Source organism: Centropristis striata, chromosome 3 (assembly GCF_030273125.1).
Source record: "Centropristis striata isolate RG_2023a ecotype Rhode Island chromosome 3, C.striata_1.0, whole genome shotgun sequence".
Taxonomy (NCBI): domain Eukaryota; kingdom Metazoa; phylum Chordata; class Actinopteri; order Perciformes; family Serranidae; genus Centropristis; species Centropristis striata.
In genome coordinates, this window is record NC_081519.1 from 25,273,816 (window position 1) to 25,298,324 (window position 24,509).

General features: G+C 40.4%; 1 protein-coding gene across 2 annotated transcripts in view; it reads right to left on the reverse strand.

Annotated features, from left to right (window-relative positions):
- Positions 1–24,509, reverse strand: part of arhgef10la (Rho guanine nucleotide exchange factor (GEF) 10-like a) — a 154,517-nt gene that overhangs the window by 37,820 nt on the left and 92,188 nt on the right. For both annotated transcript variants that reach the window (XM_059328377.1, XM_059328376.1), the window contains 2 exons: positions 20,738–20,859; positions 2,708–2,794 (listed from right to left, as the gene is read on the reverse strand). In XM_059328377.1, the coding sequence (XP_059184360.1) occupies positions 2,708–2,794; positions 20,738–20,859 (209 nt within the window). The remainder of the gene's footprint in view (positions 1–2,707; positions 2,795–20,737; positions 20,860–24,509) is intronic.

A 24,509-nucleotide genomic window follows, 5' to 3' on the forward strand; every position in this document is an offset into this window, starting at 1 on the left:
ATTCAGATCCAAACTTTTGCATGAAAACTATTTTCCTTTTTTTCTTTTCTTTACTTTCATGGAAAGAGTAGTTAAAGGGAAAGTTGCACTCAAAACTGGCATGTTATCAAAGTGCAGACGAGAAATGTAACCCCTTAATTATTAAAATAGTCAAAATGTATACAGGCTTAGAACATTATGATGTCAGTGTATGATGTTTATTCACATGCTCAATGATATTTTTAACCACTCGAGAATTGATCCAAATGGTCAAAGATCCCTCTAAATTTCCATGTTAAGACAGGGAGGTCTTGAGGAACACCACTGAAAAACCACTGGCGTTTGATTTTAATAAAAGGTTTGACGTTTTGAAACTTTTTGCAAGAATAGCATTTTTCTGTTCTGAAAACTGTTTGCTGTTCTCCTTCCCTCATTTAAATAATTTACACATTTGTACATATTTTTGTGACTGTTTATATCTTTTATATATTTATTAAATATTGTTTGTATGTTAACTTTTTCTATTCTTATTTTTTTCAATTCATGCTGCTGTTTTTTCACACAAAGTGCTTGTTTCCTTAATCTGTAATTATATTAAGTACCTTGTTCTTTTGCACCAACATAGCACAGCAAATTCCTTTTACTTGAAAACCTACTTGAAAATAAAAATTATTCTGATTCTGAGATACCCCCCATGCATCCTGTAAAAGCTCTGGGGCTGTGATTATCTTAGAGGTCAGAACAGGTCATTTTATAAAGCCAGAGCCAGTTTCAGGAAAATCCAACAAATCAGTTCCAAGTGTTTAAGGTAGTATGCCCAGGATGAAGAGATAATCAAATACAACAGGCAAAAATGCATTGGATTAGCATAAAGTTGGCATGTCTGTAAAGGGAAGACTCGTGGGTATCCCAGGTGGCAATCTCTGAGCATGGAGGCCAACCAGGAAGTGCCTTAAGCCTGCAATCCACCGAAAATTCCAGTAGGGGGTGCTAAGTTTGGCTGCAAAAAAAATCTGCCCATTAATTTCAGTGCAAAATTTGAAAACTTCCCACTTATACGTTATATAGATAGAGGACGTTTACTGATTTGGTCTCATAACTTTGACCCTTTCACACTGTATTTCACTTAATGACAGTTTGTTTGAACGTGTTCAGTAAAAATGTCTTGTTCAGTGTTTGAAAAATGCTGAACAAGACATTGTTAGTCCAACCAAGTGTCTGTTAGTCCAACTTACCTCAGTTTTCTGAGGTAAGTAACATACATTTTGTTTTTGTTTTTTGCTAGCCAAAACTAACATCCCAGTTAATGCTCCAATTAATGCTAATATGAACTAGCAGCGGCTTCTCTCAGTCAGGTTGAGGTGTAGAGAGGCTGTAGTCAGTAATCAGATCCCTCTCGCTCCTCCACAGTCCAAATATGGTCTGCTCTGCGTATCGGAAACAAGATGGCGACGCAAGATGGCGACCAGTGTAACGCTGAACTCGAGGCTTCCAACGGGCAGTCCACAAACCAATGGGTGACGTCACAGTGACTACGTCCATTATTTATATACAGTCTATGGGGTATCCATAGAACCCATTTTCATTCAGATATCTGGAGGTTAGAGGTAGAGGGACCCCTTCAAAAATGTCCAGGTCAGTTTTCTCTTGCCAAAAGGGTTATTACTCAGGGTGTCACAATTTCAATTTTGACCATATGACCTTTGTTTGTTTTCATGCAGAAAAAATTGGCATTAATACTGCATTTGATACCATGTAGCCTGTCTTTAAAAAGAATCATTTAAAAAGTGAATGGCAGTTCATAGACATAACACCAATGATCTGTTGATCTTTACCAATCAAGACTACATAGTCTACCAACAGCATAGCTTTCAGTGCTGCCTTTGTCCCTCCAAACGGTGTGGGAGGACAAGGTCAGGGGCATTAAAGCCTTCTGTAATAGTATGTGCTCTCAGAGAGGTTGAAGGTCGGAGCGGCCTGTGCTTCTTCTAACACTGATATCACAGTGTTCTTAATGCCTCTTCCACCATATCTCCTTCTCCCCATCTGAGTGAGCATCCATTCGTCTTTAGAGCAAAAGTCTGAGACACTGAACCCTCCTCTGTGTCCTGGAGGACCTACACTAGATTTAGACACCTTTTGGGTCAAAACAAGATTACCTGATAAATTGCCCTGCTTCTCCGAAAAGGAAGGGGAGCAAAAAATTGAAACTTAAAGATTAATAGCAAATCCTCTGCATCGTTTTTCCCCCTGAATCCCCCCTTTCTTTCTAGATCCACCTAAATTCCCACAAGTCTGGGGATTGTGATGTTATAGTCTGGCAGAACAATTTGCCCTACTCATCATAAAACACTCTATAGCAGTTAACTACCACTAGCCTTTATGCTGTACTGCATTAATTCAGTTTCCTGGTGACATTTTACAGAGAAAAATGGTGCATGTCCCATTCGTAGCCTTGGGATACATTTTTTTTATTGTGTTTTTTAATGAATGAGAACAGAATGTGAAGAGGATGTTTAAATGGTCATGGTAATTGTGTTAAAAGCTCAAATGATCAGCGACTTTAAAATATGCATTGTTTTGCCTTGTCATTTGTTTTAGCTTTTTGGCACTCAATTGAGCATGTGTATGTGTGTGTGTGTGTGTGTGTGTGTGTGTGTGTGTGTGTGTATGTGTGTTCGTGTGTGTGTGTGTATGTGTGTGTGTGTATGAGAAACCCATTACTTACCCAGAAGTAGCCTTGAGGTAAGGAGGTGCTCGCTGCAGAGAATCCCAACAATGCACAGTGCACAGGATTGTGGAGGGCAGCTTCAAGCTACAAGAGACAAAATGAATATTGATTTATTATGTATCATGGCTCAATAATGCAACCTTAGGTTTATATTCCTGTAATCTACTCTATGAAAATACTTTCTTTGTGACGCCAAAACTGGAGCTGGAGTGTCACTTTCCATGAGGAGCTATGTGAAATCAAATTTCCCGTTGACAATAAAGTGCCAGGACTCTAACTTTCTCATTATACACCAGGCTTTCCACCCACATCATGAGCTGTTAATAGAAGTGTATTAAAACACTGGTTTAAAGCAGTGGCTACTCTCACATTACATAATTTTAAAACAGCTTTCTTGACTGTTTACACATTTTCACACAATATCCAGTATATCCAGTAACTGTGGACTCTTCATAAGATTGTATCTCTATAATAGCGATTTCATACATCGAATACTAACTAGATAAATGCCACCAATGTTCATGTTAATATAAAACCAAGCACCAAACTCCGAGGCTGAAAAGTGAAGCCGATGCAAAGTGCCAAAAACTGCAATTCCTCGATTGGCCACTTGAGGCTGGCTCCAAAAGCGATTCAATCCTCATTTTTTAACTTTACAATAATAACAAATGTGTTCACAGCCTGGTGCACAAAATGGTTTTGATGACTTTAGCTAATGTCCCCTTTCATGACGACTGCTAGGGGCTTGAATGTCTATAGCTTGTCTGTTTAATTTATATCAAGGCTTAAAGTGATGCATAATTAAGGAATTGATTGCTTTGAGTGACAGGCGGCTGTCGTCACAGGTGCATTCAGTCCACCTCGGCTCATCCTTGCTCCATTCTAACTCTGAGTTAAAATCATTTATGCTGCAAAGATGGCGATAAGGAAACAATGTGCATATTTTATACAGTCTATGTATATAACCTGCAGGAGTTACATTTTAGATTGCTTTATACCAATTCCAAGACTTAAAGACCAACACAAAGAATGAAGATTATTATTTTGGTTTATTTCAGGTTTAGTTAAGTTCATAGTTCAGGTTTTGGCCTAGTTTTCTGTTTTTCTATGCACATTTCCCATTTTTATACCATTAGATTTGTTTTCATGCTTTGTTCCGTTGTTACTTTTCACAACGTGTCCAGAGGATGTAACTCCTGAACCAAGGCAGTTGTCAGACTATTTATTATCAATAAAAAGAGCAAACATCCAACACAAAAGAAAAGGAAATCTATATTCCGTATTCATATAGCATTCATATCTGTTTGCTTTAAACGGGCTGATGGAGGTTGACATTTACAGTGTTGAGCCTGTGGCTGCTGCATCCAGCCCCCGTGGTAAACGCTGCTCTACTAACAGGCAGACAGTTTGGTAGGAAATTATTATTATTTTAGTGTATGACCGCTAAGGGTGGGCCATGTGACAGACAGAACGGCTAATTGTGTGTTGTTGTGTTGGTAGGGGGTGGGAGGGAGCGGGTGAGGTGGTGGGTTTGAGTAGGGGAGAGGAGGGAGGGTCAGCGATGAGCACCGCACGTCTTTAACTGTCGTCCTCCGCGGCGGCAAGCATCAATCACAGGTAATTTATAGCCTCTCCTGGCCAGGACCCCTCCCCCTTTTCTCTCCTGTTGTGTTTGTAAACACCAAACAAAAAAAAAGGATACTGGCCAGATCACTGCTCTCCCCATCTGCACCGCGAGGCTATTCCTCCACCCCCTGCTCCCCCCCACCCCCATGTCTGTCTCCATCTATTCAAATTCCGCAGATGCATGGCTCGTCCTCTCTATCAATCTCTCAGTCCCACTTTCCCATTTCTCATTCCCATCTTTCATTCTTTTTTTTCATGCCTGCTCCTTTTTCTCTGTCTATGTCTTTTTCCTTTCCTCTCCCCTTCTGCTAGCCCTCCGTCAAATGCAGTGAAATGTTTTTTGATAGGTAATTAAGCGGCAGCCATAATAGTGTCCATATGGAGGCCCTGTGGTTAAGAGAGAGAGAGAGTGGTGGCGGACCAGAGGGACTGGAGCACTATAACGGAAGGTGCTGGTAGTTCAGCAGTGGTTGGATTTTATCAGTCACCTGAGACTGGCAAGCATTGTAGGCCAATCTTCTCAGGCCTAGATTGCTTTATATGTTAGCACTCTCTGGAGTCAGTCTGGCAATACAAGTGGGATCCATCCGCTCGGCCAGAACAGTCCAACCACAACTTTATACGGCATTCAAAGTCAGTAATGTGCTGACTTTAATAGGGATCACTCCGAAAAAGAGCTGATGTGTAAATGAAGAGGTTTGTTCTAATAATTAGATATGCACCCTTTAAAAATGTGTTGTAAAATGATTTCATGTGTAAAGAGAAAATCTCATTTTGGATCATTGTAACTAATTAGCTTTTTGCTAATGACAGCATATTACTCCCAAAATGTTAACAGCACTTTTTTCCCATTGAATTGTTTTTATCCACATAATCATGCAATAATTACCAAGAAACATATTTCCCTATTATCAGTTTGGAATAAAACATTTCAGCTGTTACATGAAGCAACATTTAGTATGAGAAGGGCTCACTGGGCTTCAAGTGCACAAGGAAACTGAGTCGAGGAAATATTGTGTTCCCACTAAAGTGCAGACAGTGACTATGATCAATACAGTAAAGCTCTGGCCCACTTATTGAACTTCTTGCAAGAGCCATTGGAAAGAGCCCAGTAGAACATAACAACAACGCCTGTGTGGATCATTTCCACCTGTGAATGTGCAAATTATTTCGACAGGCACAAAGGAAATGTGGTCTTCAGCAATGACCATCTCAGTGGCGATCCAAATGCTAATAGCGTATCACTGAGGCACCATTTAAAAATCAATGAGATCCAAGCTTTCTCAAAGTTAATTGTCAGTCTTTGTTTATTGCAGTGTCTGGCTGTGTGTGTGTGTGTGTGTAGGTGTGAAGCTAAGAAGCTACAGCTATTCCCAGGTGTGGAGGCAGGATGAGAGAGGAAGGTGAGCCTGTAAGCTGGCTGAGGGAGGTTTGATGGAGGACTTCAGGGAGCGTGGGTAGGAAAAGGGAGGAAACGGGCAGGTGAGCTAATTAAAGCGAGATTTGTTGATGTGATGAGAGGGCGGCCTCCCAGCTGCTGGTTACCAATGACCCAATGGTCGACAGTGAGTCCGCCCCACACATTACCCCAAGAGGGCGCCAGCCCATATGCTGGTTCCAGGTGGCAATGGTAAGCAGAGGAGCATCCATTGCTTTCCTGGAAGATAAATGTAAAATGTGTGTAATTACATTCTTTCCTGCAGGACAGAATGGATGGGACCATTTATTGTGACTGTCTTTTAATCTACTGTGAACATTTTCTGCCTAGTTACACACGCCCACAGCTCTTGGCTCTGTGTGTCAACAAATGTATGAAGTGGTGGATATCGGTAGTGGTCTAATATGACAGGGTAGAGTTTTAATGATTCATGCTTTTGGCTGTCAGACTGTCACAGCGGTGTCCCCTTGGTGAGAGTGACTTCCCCAAATCCAATTAATGTTGTTTTACTTCCCAAGGCTACTCAGGTGCTATGGTTTTCCTTACAGCAATATTCCGCTGTAAGCACTGTGAAATCTGCTTTCAAATACGTGGGGGATTCACCACACATCAGATTTGTGACAACTGCTATCCAAAAAAGGGTCCATGCATCATATCCACCGGGGCCCATAATGTTATCAATGACAAGACACACTGCAGCCAGCACTGCATTGTTTGGCCTCCACCGTGCTTATGTAATGGCTTCTCTTTATTAGACAGAGCTCTCTTTACTCACTTATGAAATACTGCATAACGTGAAACTCCTGAGCTCACATTTCTGAGCTGTTCAAAAGAAAGAATGAGATTGCAAATACTATATATTGCAGTGTAAAGCCTGCTAAAAATCAAATAACAAATATTATCTCCATAAATGGCATGCATACAGAGAACTGGGTGCTGTATATTAGACCCAGGGAAAGAAAATATGTCTGTATTTTTTTTTTCTAATTCCATAGTCACAGTGCCTTCCCCCAATTCCACATACCAACAATCTTTTACACGCACTAACAAGCACTAATAGAAAACTTCCACTGTTTATTAACTGGTAATTGACTGGTGCTGGCACTCCCTCCCCACTGCAGCCCCACCGCCTAGGGCTCCGGCAAGACGGCCGCAGAGTGAATTGCCAGTCAACCTGAAATTACTTACATCCAGGGCACTGCTACAGGTAATGCACACTAAACAAGCTGCTAACATGAGAGATATTTTTGCAAAGTTGCTGCTCGGGTTATCAAGAATGCAAGCTTTGATGGAGAGTGGCATTTCTTCATTGATTTCTTCATAAAATATAAAATGAAACAGACTGTGTTAATCATGTTTCGTGTTGATTTGACCTTTTATGTCAACATAGGTTTTATAGCTCCAACAGGAACATCTGCTGTGGATGTTCAACATCTATCATGCACTGAAACTTTTTCTGCTGCCGGCTCTGACTAAGTAACTGATTTCTGACCTTGCTATTAAAAACTGCTAATATACTTTATCCATATTATGCTTAGATACTCATAGGCATAGAAGATGGAAAGTTAGATGCTTCCTACTTCCCTCATTTGATTTCTTCCAGATGTGCTTCTTCATGCGAGAAATTCTCTAAAAACTCAAAAAACTGCAATAGAACTGACTTACACTGTTAATAAAAACAATAAAGTATAAGAAAAATGTTTTCAACAAGAATCAGTGCTCAACAGTAAGCGCTAAATTAGGATTTCGGACACTTGCATCATCATTATTTCACTGACAGAGGTAGTGTTGCATAAAGGTAACTCCTGTTATCAAAGACAAAGCATTCAATCTGGGCTTTTTAGCACTAAGTATAGTGTACAAATGTTTCTGTCCCATTGTGGGGATTTATGATTGCACAATACTATGAATACATTTCACCCTTTGGACAATTAGGACACTCAAATAAATGGAGCACATTTGGGAGCAAATACGGAGTGATACTGGGAGGCAATAACTATTTGACCTTTCTTTCTTTTTAAACCTACAACCCATATAGTGTTTTTCATTTACCCTAATGTAGTATGATAAATTATATTTCACTATTTTCATCAGGGTTTATTTGTGCCACTGGCAGATACATATTATTCGGTAACTAGCTTGTCCTGTCCAACATTTGTCTAACTACTAACTGCCTTCTTTAGCTGAAAAGAACAAGAAAATATATCCTGTGGCACATCATCAAGATTATATATATATATATATATATATATATATATATGTATATATATATATATATATATATATATATATATATATATATTCAATATATATTAATTTCACAGTGTCCCTTTGGTAGCCAGCAGTTTGTGGTGTTGCTAATGAGTTGTATCATTGAGGGAATATCATTTGAAGACTGCAGTTTTGTCTCTACACATTACTACTCAGTTCGATGCAATTAACGAACAGGACTTTCACTATGCTTTGTTTATTCTCCACAATTTTGCATGACACTGTTGCAAAGAGGTTCTTAATTAAAGGAGAAAATACTCTGTCCTTTTCAGTCATAAAGTATGTAATCCACACAAGAGTTTACACAAATAGGCAAATAAATATTCATAATAATTCATCCATTCATTGTCCTTATCCGCACTCGGGTCACGGGGGACTGGACCGATCCCAACTGACACTGGGTGAGAGGAAGGGTCCACCCTGGACAGGTCTCCAGACTACCGCAGGGCTGACACATAGAGACAGACAATCACGCTCTCATTCACACCTACGGGCAATTTAGAGTCAATTTAACTTAAATGCATGTTTTTGGACTGTGGGAGGAAGTTGGACAAGCAGGTGCGAACCCACGCTGACACAGGAAGAACATGCAAACTCAAAGCAGCGACCCTCTTGCTGTGAGGCTAGAGTGCTAACCACTACAACACCATGTAATCATAATAATAATACATTTTATTTCTAGGCGCCTTTTCTGTCACTCAAGATCACCATAGTGTCATAAATTTACAAAAAAAAAGAGTCAATGTTCCAGAGGCGTGGAGCAGAGCGGCTGAAGGTTCTGGACCCCATAGTGGTCTAACGGGCTGGTGAGCCCAAACAAAATCATGTAGAATCGTGAGCTTTGACCAGATTATGAACTACTTATCAAGGTATATTTAAAGAGGGAGGCTCACTTCACAGATAGAAATCAGTCAAAACGGAAAAGATTTTGAAAGAGCCAGAGAGCAGTGGCAGCAACGTTCACTCTCCCCGAAGCCATATTAAATATCTTCATGATGTCTATTTATTTATTAAAATCACCAGAAAATATGCTACATATCATGATATATAATGTATGGAGATATAAAATGACCTTTATTAGGGTTGATTTGTCCATATCGCCCAGCCCAAAATCGAATAAGCTAAATAATAGAGGCGCCTCTCTGTCTAATGCAATATATTAGAACAGTAGCACATACTGCATCCTCTAAAGTGATTATACAGCTGACTGTATATTGTGTATAGAGTGTACAGTATGCTACATAAGCCCTTAAACAAACACACACAAATTGTTTGTGGACACACTTTAATGACACGACCGTACGAGGACAGCAACACATTGTTTGCTCATTATCTGTTTTCCCATACATCATACCCTCATAATGAACCTAATGCGAAAGGACAACAGGATCAAAGATGGAACTTGCTTTTCATGTTATGATTTCATGAGCTCGATGTCACCCTGCGATTTAAATTCCACCAGCATCAACACGCGGAGATCAAAGGGCCAACCACCTGCTGTGCTTGCAGGGCTGCGTTACGTTCAGAATATTCAAAGTCATTTGAAGACAATAAGATTAAACCATCTTCACGAGAGGGCTGAGTAGACAGTCTGATTTTAACTGGTGATAGGCCTGTATCAGGTCCTTTAGAGGTGGTAAGGACTCGCGGCGAAACCATATGACTATCAGCTTATTATTAAAACCGGCTCAGGACATTTCCCTCAATTTAATAACCACTGTCTGTACAGTAACGATTCCCTGTCTCCCCTGGCTATGCCACAGATCATATCAGCAATAAGTGGAATGAAGTTGGAGAGTGGTTTTGCATATCGCTGCTCAGAGCCACAGCCTGACATTGGTAGGACATCACAAACTCATATTCATGACTCGACTGAGATTTTCTTCCTCGTGTCCTTCACCGCTCCTAGCTGAACGATTGCAACACGCCCAACAAATGTGATGCAAATTCGCTGTGTCGCTATGCCCCCACTTCACACACACATACACACACACAGATCCACACACACACCGATGACTCCTGCGGCCATGGCAGTTCCAACTCTGGATGAAAGCCGTGTACTGCCCCTGCATTAATGGGTTCAAAAGAGGACTACGGGCCAAAACTTCTCTGTGTATTCAATCACTTCCTCCATCTTCACTTCCCTTTTGCCAGGGACAGGAGACATCCGCACAGGGCCCAGACAAGCTTTGGATGAGCGAGCTTTACCCACCTCAAAGACAGAAACTGACACAACTGTTTGTCAACATGGGGAACTAGATGAAACCCTGGGCACAGGAGTGGACAAGGCTTTCTATAATCCTTAATATCAGATGGCAGGAAACGCAGAACAAAGGGAGCTCCGGTGCCAGCTCCGTCCAAGCCATGTGGCGTTGCAGCTACTTTGCCAAGGAAGCTCTGCACATCAAGGGGCATCTCCCAAATTTGAATCTACCCCCTTACAATCCTTGGATCCTAATTCTGTGGTGGCCTGTTTGGCATGACATGAAACAAACACAAATAACAAATGTTTCACAAATCTGATTGTTCAACCAGCACACTTTAGGCCCATTGTTTCCAGGCTGCATTTTGATATTTTACTATCCTTTACTATCCCTAGCAATGATTTAACCTTCTCTTACAGATCAACCAAAGTCAAGTCCAGTTCTAAGTTTGAGCATACAACTGTTCAATTGTGTGAAACACCTTCTTAATCACATAAAAGTTAATTGGTGCACCAGATTTAAAAGGGAACAGAAGGTTAAGACAACCTGTCCTGTAATCTCTCAACACTGGCCAACAATAATAAATTAAGCAGCATTCAGAGTGGTAGTTGTCCATGTCTTGAAAGTAAGTAGCAGGAAGACTAATTAGCTGAGCAGAGAATAAGGAGAACATATCACTGCAACAGACAGGATTGGTTTGGCACAATAGGAAATCAAAGAGGAGAGAGTGCTTTCTTCCCCTTTCCTTTTGAATTGATGCAGTTTTTGCCTATCGTCCTCTCCACATTGATGTATAATCACAGAGGAAGAATGTGACCGAATTAGCACATTTAGCAGATCTGCAGGATTTCCCTTCTGGGTACATAATTTGTTCCTGCATGCTATCTTGACAAGTACAGAGTGAGCAGAAACCCTGGGCCAGAGAAGGAGGACTCTACTCTGAGGCATTGCTAGAGTGTCTATGATTCCCTGTAATTAGTATGTTAACTGTCACAGCAACAGATCAGGCCCTTTGCAAATGACCTCGCTGTCAAGCGGTGGGTGTGTCTCCACTGTTCATGTTTATAATACAGGCACTGCACTGCCCTCTATTGGCAAGGAGAGTTGTGAAGGGAACAGCACAGTATGGAGGCCAGGCGTGCTGTGGTACACAGCAGTGTGAGCGTGTAACTACTATGTAATTACCATGTAAATCACAACAAGACAACTGAACTTACATGCAGTAAATGCATCCTTCCAGGACACTAACACTGAAAACCATTTACAGCAGTTAAAAACAAAAACACCTTGATCCTGTCATTACAGCAGCAAATTAAAAAACCCAAATCCTTTTCACCATCCTTGTTCCAGCTGTTTAGTAAATTAATTAAAAGCTTAGGTACACAGGATGTAATGATGACATGACTACATTAGCATGCTGATGCTAACACAGCCTCCTGGGTATTTGCACTGTTTATTTCAATGGAGCCCTTTTCATTTCACTACACACACAGCAACTTTGCTGCCTACTCAGGCAGCTCGACCAGTATTGCTGTCCTGGCCAATAAGTAGTGGGGAGAGAAGGCTGTGCTGTTGGCAGCCATTCATACTACAAGTGCTCTGTTCGCTGCTGTTATTAGTCACATCACTACTATCATAAAACCTTCTTTTGTATCATACCTATAAGATAAGCACAGAAAAATCTTTGAACAAGCTAAAAACAACATGTCAGTCAAGATTAAGACCAGGAGAGCCCGCCCACTACAACAACAACATTTCTACCTCTGTGAATCTTGTATCGGTGTTGTTGCTGCTGACACAAGACTTATCACAAAGGGAGGTGATGCTTTCGACTTGAAAGTACCGTAGCCATTACTTGAGTTCAATAAAGTTGACTGCTGATGCTGCTTGGTTCGGGTAGAGATCCAGATCTACAAAGAAGAAAGCCTGACCTCTGTACACTCCTGGTACATTAGCCACGATGTTGGAAACTGTCACAACTCTCTCAGAGTTGTACTCTGCAAATGCCAAAGTTTGACTTCTGCCCTGACCTCAGCGAGAGGTCTTCTTTGATCGGGAGTGTTAAGCAGTCAGAGCTTGTGTGCTGTCACTGCCCCCTGTATTTGTGACAGTGACAAGTTTGGTGTGTCTGCGGTTGGATTTTTGCTGAGCCGAGCCACGCTGACCAGAAGGGCCAGGCCGTATCAGCTGCAGCGACAGGTCTGCTGTGATCCGGCTTCACACAGAGAAATTAGATTGACACTTCCTCCTGCATTCTCATATTCTGCATGCCAAAAGCGTGTCTTCGCCCCCTTTGAACTCGGCGGATGAGCAGCAGTGGTCTGTTTTTGTGCAGAGAACTGTCCTATGGTGTTTACAAAGCTTTTAAGTCTAAGAGTGGTTCCAAATGTATAGCTCGATTTGTGCTAATTGCAGGTCCCAGTGCAACAAACAGTTCATTAAATTAAAATTGATCAGGAGATATGTTATATTGAATTCCACAGTAAATACATTTAGTGTAGTGAGCCTTGCAAGAACCCATCAGAGCATTTGTAAAGAATTTAAAAGCATGGGAGTATCTATGAATTTTGCAGGACACACCTGTTGATTTTAGTCAAGGCTGGACTGGGACAAAGAAATCGGCCCAGGCATTTTTGCCCCTACCAGCCCACCACAACTGATTACTCAACAACTATCTTAGTAGTCTACTGAACATGTAGATATATCAAGTCAATGTATTTATTTTATTTATATATATACTAACAATGACTCCACAATCATCGGCTCTCTGCCCTCCCTCCAACTGTTTTTTTGATCATTGGCCCAATGAGTTTCCCAAAAACAAGGTTGTTCGGCCCAAAAGACTTGTCAGGCCATTACATCTGTGACCGACTGATTGATTGACAGCAGAAGGGGCCAAGGAGACCTCGGCCCTCTCTCTGCTGTTTTATTGTCCATTGGGCAATCAATCAACCAAAAAATTAAGAAATATATATTATCGGCCCAAAAGACCTGCTGGCCCACCGGGCATTTGCCCGGTATGCCAGATGGCCAGTCCAGCCCTGATTTTAGTGATAGATGCCATCATCATCCCCTGGACCAGGCATTCAGGGCTGGAGCCAGACTTTTTCTTCAGCACCACATAATTCTCCACATTAGCAGTTCATTGTAACCAAAAAAAAGAATTATTTTGTTTGGAGAACTCAACTGAGGCTAGATGAGACCAATCAGAGAGAATGAACAGGAAAATACTCGTTCATCTCCTGCTGGCCGTTAGAGGCACTTCCTCCCTGTTCAGGCTCGGAGGTTGCCGCTTGGTAGCAACTCGCGTTCTGTTCATGAACGCTCGTTACTTGCTCCACATTTTAGCATGTCCCCTAAATTAAGGAGCTGATGATTTTCCACTTATGACATGCTGGCAAGATTTGAACACAATTTGCGAGAATGATGATGGAGCCAACACGGCCAAGTAGAGAAGTAGAGCGTCTTCATCACGATTCATTTGACGCTGATATTCAAAGCAAAGCCTGTATATTATCCTGTATTTCTAATAAACGAGCACAAGTAAAAAGAAAACTGATCATGACGAGTTTCGGGTCTGAGGGAGAACAGTGTTTCTCTTCAAACAGTCTCAAGCTCAGGCACATCCCGCTGTTTGTGTTTTTCTGTTTGCAAGAAGGATATTACTGCAGAGTAAGAGAGGGAGCTGTTACGCCCCGGTGGAGTCGCGGTTCGAACAAGCTTTTAATCCATGCTGTGGCATCTATTCTAGACAAATCAGAGAGGTGGCTGATATCTGCTCGTCTGAAAGGTAGCAAACGACCTTCACGAAGGGAGAAGCATTGCACAAGGTGTCAACTTGATGACTTTACTTTAAAAAAAATTCTGAATAAAAAATAGGTTTGAGGAGGGAAAGGAAATAAATCATCAGAAAGGCTTTGCATCAGAGAAAGGCCACCTTTTCACACTGTCCTTCTCCTTTTTAATCCATATTTCATAACATAGTATCTCATCTATGGTGTGCTGCAGACACGCACACACACACACACACACACACACACACACACACACACACACACACACACACACACACACACACACACACACACACACACACACACACACACACACACACACACACACACACACACACACACACACACACACACACACACACACACACACACACACACACAGCCTTCACATCAAGCCCTTGCCTTCATCCTAGTGGCTATAAGAGCCATTGGGTCTTTATGCTCCTATATATGTCATTCACCAGACAATGCTATACACATAACCATAAGTGCAGTGTATTAGCTGCTGCCTGGAATGCTGCTCAACAAGCAAATTTCTGTACATGCAGTCACTTTGATGTGGCTGGCTAAATGCACAGTGCTGCGCTCTTATCACTCCATCAGTAGGGAAGATGGATGACACAGCGAGTGAGAGAGACATGCACAACATACCCCAAAAGCAGCGGCTAGTCCAGTAAACATCCCAGACCCCAGTGACCCGATACAGTGTCATTCCAGCAGATGACAAACACAGAAATGACCTATAACATGTTTAATGGATTTTACACCCACTCCAAAGAAGAAGAAAAGACATGCATAAGCACATAAATAAATAATAATGATGATCTGCGTGATCTAAGTAAACTAGCTGAGTGTAGAAGGGCTGAGATGTGACCGGGCTTTGCGGTTTTCTGAGCTGAGACACAGAAGCTAATCCTCTCAGAAAAAGAGAAAGGAAGCTAACCCTGATGCAGCCCAAACCCTTTTCCAGTTTGTCATTCCGCACTTCAAAGCATACATGATGAAATCCCCCAAGGTATTATAAGAGCTCTGGCATAGCAGCCATCCTCAACCCTGTCCTAGCCTAATGCCTCATAAACGGAGTCTAGAAACATGTCCCTTTACTATTTCGAAAGTCTTTGTAGCCTTGGATCTTTAAGAACCTTTTAGAGTTGCAGAGGAAGAGGTGCTTTACTACTGGAAGAGATATGAGGCGTTTGTGAATCATTATGCGGCCAAGGGATTCCTGCCCCCCCCCCGCCATAAAGTACTTCATATACAGTGTGCACATGCACCTCTTTGAGAATGTTTAGATCAGGACAGGAACGACACATTGATCTTCTTCAAAGCTTTGCTGAATGAGCGCTTAAACAGAAATACAGGGCGCCAGAAAATATGTGTCCTAGATAGAGACAGGCACGTAATTTAAGCCATTCAGTTCCATCCAGTGACGCCATCGGACGCCACTTGTTATACAGCTTGCTGAGCTGTCTGATTGTTTGGTTTCATAAATACAGCCATTGTAGGCTTCACGCTAACACAGCCTGCTGGACGGAGGTGAAAGAAACAGCTGAAGCTCTGGTTTATTAAGGCAAACAGGCAGATTAGAGGAACAGGTAGGTCAAGTTCTAGATGCTATGTAACTACAAACAACTGTCATAATCCATGTCTTTGTTCAGTTTTGTTCAAAAGTGCAAAAAAGAAAAATCCTTGATGTGGCTCCTCCTCCTCGACAGTTACAAAATAGAAGGTCAAGTGTTAGAAAAAAAACATTAGAAAAAAGTACATAAAGAAAATATACTAAATTAACCTTGTGTCGCGCACTTGTATTACTACTGTGTTCTTCATTTATATTATACTATATAAAATCAGCTTCTGTTTAATGTGTTTCAAGTCATTATTCATGCTTCATGAATCATAACTTCATGATTTATGTTTTCAGTAAGTTCCCTGTAATGTGTCATCGACTCAAATGTAATATTAAAACAAATCAGGACACACAGGAGCCACCTCTCCATATGGGATTTCAGTGCATTTTCTCTGTCATATGACCATATAAAATTTTAAGCAGTTTCACTGTACAATAGTGTAATTCTGCTTGGATACAGCTGTACAGAGAAAGAAGGAAAAATACAGCAAACAGTGCTGTAAAAACAATTTTTGATGCAGGTAAAAACATTTTGTGCATGTAATTTCAAATGTCAAAAAATTATGAAAAACAAAGATTACCAGAACCCAAGGTGACATCTTGTTTTGTCCAGAACCAAGAAGTATTCAGTGAATTCTCACATTTTTAAAACATGGAATTAGTTTTGGTTTGGTGTGTTCTTTGACAAATGCATTAATAATAAATAAATTATAAATCATAAATTGATTATTAACTGTTGATTGTCTAATTGATAAATCTGAAATAATGTTCCAGCACTGGCTCGTTTTGGCACAGTGGTGTATGTTAGCATCACATAAGTGCACTTAAGAACAAGGCTACAAAAAACAATAATCTCTGAATGTGATTTCAAATTCTCAGCTCATTTTTAGATTTATTTATCTCATTAGTCCTGTTGAAATGAACAGAATGGACCAACAAGCTGCTCAGAAATGGTATTAATTGTTCCATTTAACAGCTGATTCTCTTGTATAGAAATGTGGTTCAGCTGTTAGCCTTTCTGCTATAGTATCTCCTTAATCCCTTAACCCGGCTACCTCACACCCTCCCCTTGGGCCAACTGCCAAACCTGCTCCGTTTCATCTTTCAAAATGGCAGAGAGGGCAACGAAATGGAGCGTGCACTGACTCTTTAAACAACAAGGACCATCAGAATGTGGTTTGTCTATTAACCAAGATAGTGTCTGATTCTGTGTGAGAGAGAGACAGAGACAGAGACAGAGGGAGGGAAAGAGAGGGAGAAAATGAAAGAGATAAATTGAGAGGAGTCAGTCTGCCCCCGCTGTTCTCACTCAGCAGACTTGTGATAAGGTTTATCTCCGGTGCCTAACGAGTTCGCCCAGTAGCCCTCTGCAGCTCCCACCGAGTGGACCGGGGCGCACAGAGCTGCACGCAGCCAGCGTCGGGTTGAGCTCCCTTAGGTGACCTGTGCGTGTTGTTCATGCTACGCTGCTTTAGAACTTTATTTTCTGTAGGAAATGGCTTCGGCCCCTTCGGCCACATCTCTTTTAATCTGGGATTTCTTTTTTTTTGCCTCCTTTTCTTCATCCATTCTACTCACTGTAACTCAGACTGCCAAGAGAAGCTGCAAGAGCTGGAGAAAGAGATGCTTCGGAGCTTTGGCACAGAGAGGCGTGTGTGTCCCAGAGGCAGTGGCTGAGGCAAAGATGGAGACACAGAGAGGGAGAGGGGGGCTGCTGCCGAGTTAAGCCCCTAATCACAGTCTGCTCTGCATGAAGGATTTAAAGTCACTCCATTTAATGCTACCTTCTCTTTAGTCAAAAATGGGAAAGAAATACTACTGCTTACCTCTTCAGCTTTCTGATACCTAGGCCCTCATTCCTATCATTTACCTATTCTAGAATATAGTCAAACATATGCAGAGGAACTTTTTTTCCAAAAACTCAAGATAATGACAATTTGTCAGATCAATAAATACCAAATATGCATTTTTATTTTTAAGTATATGTATATTCCAAATTACATTTCTAAACCTTTCAGTGAATATTTCCATTTCAACTCAAAATTACATAAGTACAATACTAGACAACTGACCAGATTTCACCCTCCTCAATTCTCCAGTCAATTGTGCATTCAAATCTCCTTCAAATACAAAGGAACAATACTCTAGATTGTTCAATATTATAGTTCAATACAGTTTTCCTCTCTTAACTCATACAAGAGCAGTTTAGTGGCTCTGATGGCTCAGGTCACTATGTAGTATACACACACACACACACACACACACACACACACACAGGCATGTACACATTTCTACACTTTGGTTTTATTTTACTTTTTAATATTATTATTATACTTTTGCTTCATTTGTATGGTAACTTTTTTTATATATATATTTCATACTTACTTGTTTTTAATTTAACTCTAGTGAATTTTAATATAGCTAGAGGCCTGAATAAGCCCTTTTGGGTTTCTTGCCTCTACCTTTCACCTCCCTTTTGTTATTATTTCTTTATCCTTTTGTTTTTGTCTCATTATTGTGCAAAATTAAAAACTTTAAACTTCAAACTCAAGCACATATAGAAGCAGGAAAACTTCTATGAACATGTACTTGCACGAAGAACATGCAAGAGTAGAAACAAAAAAAAGAGCAACCATCACAAGTCGTGAAAACATCCGTGATCAGTTTGGTTGTTCCCACAAAATAAAGCCATGTGAAACAATTTAATGGTAAAGCAGAGTTGTGTGTGCGGCGGCTGCCTTTTCTGGCGTGCTCAGGTGCTTCATTTGTTTGTGAGAGAAGTGGAGAATACGAGCCGGTCCTCAGAGACTGCAGGGTCCCACTGGCTCAAAATACATTAATTGACTTGGCTCCGCTTCCAGCCAGGTGTAACACACTTTGGCAGAATACTCAGGAACGTCTGGGAGATCTTTTGGGAAATCCCCCCCCCCCTTACCCCTACCGTGTCAAAGCTACACTTTCTGCACTTCCAGCTGCTGTTTCACCTCACCGTCCTATCTCTTCCACTTGGCTAGCAGACTATGGGTTGGCGTATAGGTCTTAATCTAATGTTGGAACATTGATTTATGCTTGGGTGTCCCACAGCCATTAAGATAATTGCATGATCACTTTATAACATCCTCCCCCAGTGGTCATGGTAATTTGGCTCCCCCCACCACCCACCTTGCTCAGTAAGACCCGTAACCACATTATAGCGATAGAAAATGTGGTCGGAAATATCATCTTTCAGCCCCTGCAAATTGATTTTATACCATTTCCACTGACTTCTAAAACCCTTTTAGTCTATCTCTCACCTGTGCTGACCATTTGATCTATTGGAGGCTTCTAGGTCTTAACAGCTTGTATTGATCGAAACTCTTCAGCCAGCATCTTAAGGGGGATGCTCTCCTGTCACCTTGTAATTCCAACAGTCGAGGTATTTTTGAGTGAGATCATCGCTGAGACAATGTATTTTTAGCTGTTAGGGCAGGACAAGTGGGCTTTGATTGCCTTCAATGGCAAATGACTGTGTTAAATGGCACTATGATTTCTTCCGACAAAATCTTTATTAAAATTAAGATTCCACCGCCACTATGGACTAATGGCTGCTTAAGAGGAGAACTTAGCGTCAGTGAAAGTCAAAGCGCTCTGACGGATCGAGGCACTCTGCTTCCTGAGCATCAGCACTCAGCTCAGCTCAGGAAGATGAAGCGATTTCAAACTTGAAACTGACAGAAACAGTAAGATTATCCAGCTAAAAATGTCATCTATTCTGTCATTTATTCTTAAAACTTTATCAAGTATTATTAGTGATAGTATTAGTATTATTGTGGCTCACTGGAAGGCGCAATTTCATATCATCAGTTTTTTATACTCGTTTACTTTATTTTGAAAATCTATTTTAGCTTGTTTGCATTCAAGGTGGTTTTGCATTTAATTTATAATGTTGCAGTATTATGCGACAAGATGGGGTAAGGCAATATGACTAAATGTACCAGGAAGTGTCATAAATTATTCAAATATTAGAGGTTTTGCCATGTTGTGATGTTTCTGTGCAGGATTGCCTTTTGTTATAAATTCATTCTCTAAAGTCATCACAATTAATTAATTAATTAAACTCTAGTAAATAGTTGTTTTTACAATTAATTGACTTTATTTCAACAGTTTATATGTTATTTCAACATTTAAGTTTAACATTTTAAAGTAATGTTAATGATTATTTGGAAAGACGGCCCAGAAATTTGTAAAAAAAAAATTGTCAATAGTTAATAAACATTTATAAATATAATTTGGATGGTTATTATAAACATGCAACTTCTGCTTCTCATAATTGGTTAATTATTAATTAATGGTTTATAAACCATCAAGTTACACTAATTTGGCCCCATTGAATAATTTATTTATAATCTATAAAATATCATATATGATCATTTGTGCACCGATAATATCGTAATAATGCTTGTAGATGCTTAGCAAAGTATTTTTTAAACACTTAACAAGTATTAGAATTACCAGTTGCAACTTAATAATAGCCATGCAAATAATGTTGATAGATCTTCACAGATCGTTTGATAATAATTTACAAATACTTAATATAGTGTGTAAACTGTGTGTACAACAGTAAACTGTTCATCACTTTTATAATTATTAAACATGATTAATTATCATTTCATTGATTGTTAATGGTAAATTAATTAATGGTTTATTAATTATAAAATCAATATTTATTAAGTATGGTTAAAATAAAGTGTTACCAGTACCTTGATTCATCAGGTATTTTATTCACTGAATCAGTTAAAGACACACAGTCATATCTAGTTTTATAGTGGCTTTTCTGATGAATTTGAAAAAAAATTGAGTTACAATATAAATCAGTATTGTAATGTAAAATTACATAATTATTAGTTAGAATGTATCCATATAATCCACACCTGCGTACAGGTATAGCCTTCCAGTGTTTACTAGCTGAGATTTGTGAGAGCTCATATGATTTTGATCTTTCAAAACTTCAGTACACATGATACATTTCTGATAAAAAATAAAATAATTAAAATGATCTGTGTCTTGTAATTGAGAAAGAGGATTTACCTTTCTCTCTGGTGACTTTGTAGCAAAGACAGGCATGTGACAGGCGAGCAGCGGACACCAGAACGGGGCCGTCGTCTTTCCCTCGTCCTCTCCACACAGCCAGCCGGGTGAATTCTCCTCTCCTGAAACAGAAAAAAACCCTTGTATTTCTCCTCACAGAGGCAGCAGCACTAACATAATGTTGCTGCAGTTTACCAACTTGTTCTGTTGTAGTTATTGACACCATACACCTGACCCTCACACTGAGCCAGCTCTCCTTCAAGCTATGTCAAACCAGGAAAAAATAATCTGACAGACATTTTTCCACCTCGGGTATGTAATATGAATGGTGTTATTAGCATGTGAATGTTATAATCAGCCAGAGGCTTATTCCCTGTTGTAGGAGGCGAGGCCAGCTACTGCCAACTCAGGGCCTCAACAGTGATTAAACCTGCACTTAATCAACAGTGAGAGTCAGTCCCAGCAGGAGAAACGCAACTGCTGGACCTGAGTTATAATAATGGATTTGCCTGGCGTATGCACCATCTCCAGGCTCGCAGCTAGGAGCCTTCCAACAGGTGCACCTCTGACAAGGCGCCGGGCAAATCTGCCAAAGCACTTCCATTATGTAATTCTGCAATCATAAATTTCAATTTACAGAAACTAAATTGTGCATGAAATTTAACAGCTTGCTAAAATTTGCTTCCTGGTTTGTTACCATACGTTACCGTGGAATAAGCTACACTTTGTATCTGTTGTCTGCCTCTGAGGCTTTGTCACAGATGCATCAGACTCACTTTGGAGTAGTAAAAGTGGAGTTTGTTTGATAAGAGTGCTCACTCTTTCTGTGGCAAACATGTAGGAGGGGGACACCTGAGGGCCAATCAGTTTAGCTTGCACAGACAGACAGCAACAAGGTTGTAAAACTGGCTTTATTTTTCTCTTTTGGCTGCACAGATACATCACTTCAAACTTCCATTTTCCTCATTTATCCGGGGCTGGGTCGCGGGGGCAGCAGGCCAAACAGGGCATTCCAGACGTCCCCCTCCCCAGCCACAACGTTCAGCTCCTCCTGTGGGACCCCGAGGCATTCCCAGGCCAGGTGAGAGATATAATCCCTCCACTGTGTTCTGGGTCTTCCCCGGGGCCTCCTACCAGTTGGACGTACCCGGAACACCTCTAACGGGAGGCGCTCGGGAGGATCCTTACCAGATGCCCAAACCACCTCAGCTGACTGCTTTCGACGCAAAGGAGCATCGGCTCTACTCCGAGCTCCCTCCGGATGTCTGAGTTCCTCACCCTATCTCTAAGGCTGAGCCCAGCCACCCTACGGAGGAAGCTCATTTCAGCCGCTTGTATCTGCAATCTCGTCCTTTCGGTCACTACCCAGAGCTCATGACCAGAGGTGAGGGTTGGAACGTAGATGGACTGGTAAATCGAGAGCAAAGGTCCGGTACAACGGCCGCATCACTGTTGACCTCGCGCTCCATTCTACCCTCACTCATGAAAAAGACTCAGAGATACTTGAATTCCTTCTCTTGAGGCAGTACCTCTCTCCCCACCCAGAGGGGGCAGTCCACCGTTTTCCTGCCAAACTTCACTGATGCTTAAAATGACGTTTCATTATGTTCTCATCTTAAAGTAGCTCCTCTTTAATGTAAAACTATGTACCTTACTCCTTTTAACAAATACCACTGATGTTCCTGAACTAACTTAAATGTGACAGTTTGCAAATGGGATCACAGTTGAGCAAAACTCCTGTCACATTCAAAGCTTGAGTACATCTGAACAAACGATAAAAACGTGTTCATACAGAGCAAGAAGAGACAAGACAGATCAAGGACAGGAATGAACAGCATTTGGTAAGTGTGTTGGATCTTTTCATATATAAAAGCTGTATCCTTCAATGACTGTGTTTGTTTGCTTGTTTAGTTTTGGATTTTCACATTTTCTTTTCAGTCATTTTGGCACTACAGAGTGTTCTTTTCTGCAATTAAAAGAGAGACTATCTCTATGGCTACACAACTCTTGGATCATGATATGTCAAATTTAAAATATCCATTAACCCCATGATTCATGTGTATTATATTGCACCAACCCTGCACTTTAAAATAAGAATGAATAGATCGTTTACCATAAAAAATGCCTTGTTTTTTTCTAGCTTTTACCTTTTCACAATGCAGTTTTGGAGAAATGTAATCTATAATAACTACGCCAATTCAGTGAACAAGGTTACCATGAAGAATGTGGGAGATAATTATAAGGTTTTAAATCATTCACTCATTTGTATTTACAGGCATCTTGAGTTGTGAAATGTTCTTTAATAATTCATATTTCGGTGGGGGTTGGCCTGTGGGTTGATGATCCCTCAGCGAGCTCCTTCCGGGACACAGAGAAGTGTGAGGGCACTTATTAAAAGACTTTAATTGAGGGCAGATTGCTGCAGGTGGGTCAGCAGGTCCGATGGTTTCCTTCTCCCACGAGTAACCATCAACTTTATTCTGCTAATTATTAGATTAGCATAAATAATGCTTCATTTAGGTACGCTGGCTTCTCTTACTGAATGTGTCAGTCAGTAAAAAAATGATATAAGTCTAGTTAACCAACTTAAAGGAGAGACGCAGAGGGATGGAAATGGGGAGACTGGGATTCACTAAAGGACTGAAACAGAAAGTTGATGTGAGAGAACACAAATTAGCCTTAACCTTCAGTCTTTGCCATGGAGTAATGATGATGAATAACGGTGAACAAATGATGAGCACAGGCCCAAATCAAAAACGGCACCAAATAGCGACACGCTGGCAACTCCCCTCAACAGAAATGCTCTCACACACACACATACACACACACACACAACACAACTACACCTCTTCATTTACAAAATAATTTCCATCAGTTGGACCTCTACACACAGGAAAACACAAAATTCAAGACTTGTAGCTCCACCGCTTTTCTGTTCTATGGAGAATTACCTTTTCACTTTCACAGTAATTTGTCAAAACAAAAGAAAGTCAGATTTTTTTTTATTTGTTCGTCTTGTCAGAAATTGAAGAAAATAACCCAAAAAATACCTTATTATACTATTTGGCAAAGGATGCAGGCTCATCTTTGCCTTAAAGTCACTACATATAAAATATCATCATTCTTTAATTTTTATACTATGACATGACGTCTGTAGTAGGGCTGGGCGATATATATCGCTAAATAAAAAATTTATCTATATGTTTTTTAAATGTGATATGGAATTAGACCATATCGCATATATCGATATAGTTCTTTTTTCTTTCTTTCTTTATATATAAATGCTGCCCTTACTAGGGTTTGTCATATTTAGTTCATTTGTAATGTTCGTTATTCTCTTCTCATATAAATATATTGATTTCAGAAAAAGATTGGCCTATTTTATTTCAAAGGCTATTTTTATTTAAGATGTTTTTTTATTTAAAAGTGCACTTTATGGAGCTTTGATTTTTTAAAAAGGTACTCCTGTTGTTATACAGTATTTATGTTCACTTAAATAAACAATTTCAATAAAACTCATTGTGATACGTCATAATTGGCTTTGACTTTAACTGAACATTTGCTCTCACTTTGCTATAAAAACATTGGGATATATATATCATATATTGATACCCAGCCTAAATATACCGGGATATGAATTTTGGTCCATATCGCCCAGCCCTAGTCTGTATAGGATATTGTTTTCTCCTCAGTTCAGAGTGACCTCTGCCCTGTTTAAAACTATTGGACACTGATTCGACCTGTCCTCCAATTTACGGGTAGCTTTAATTAT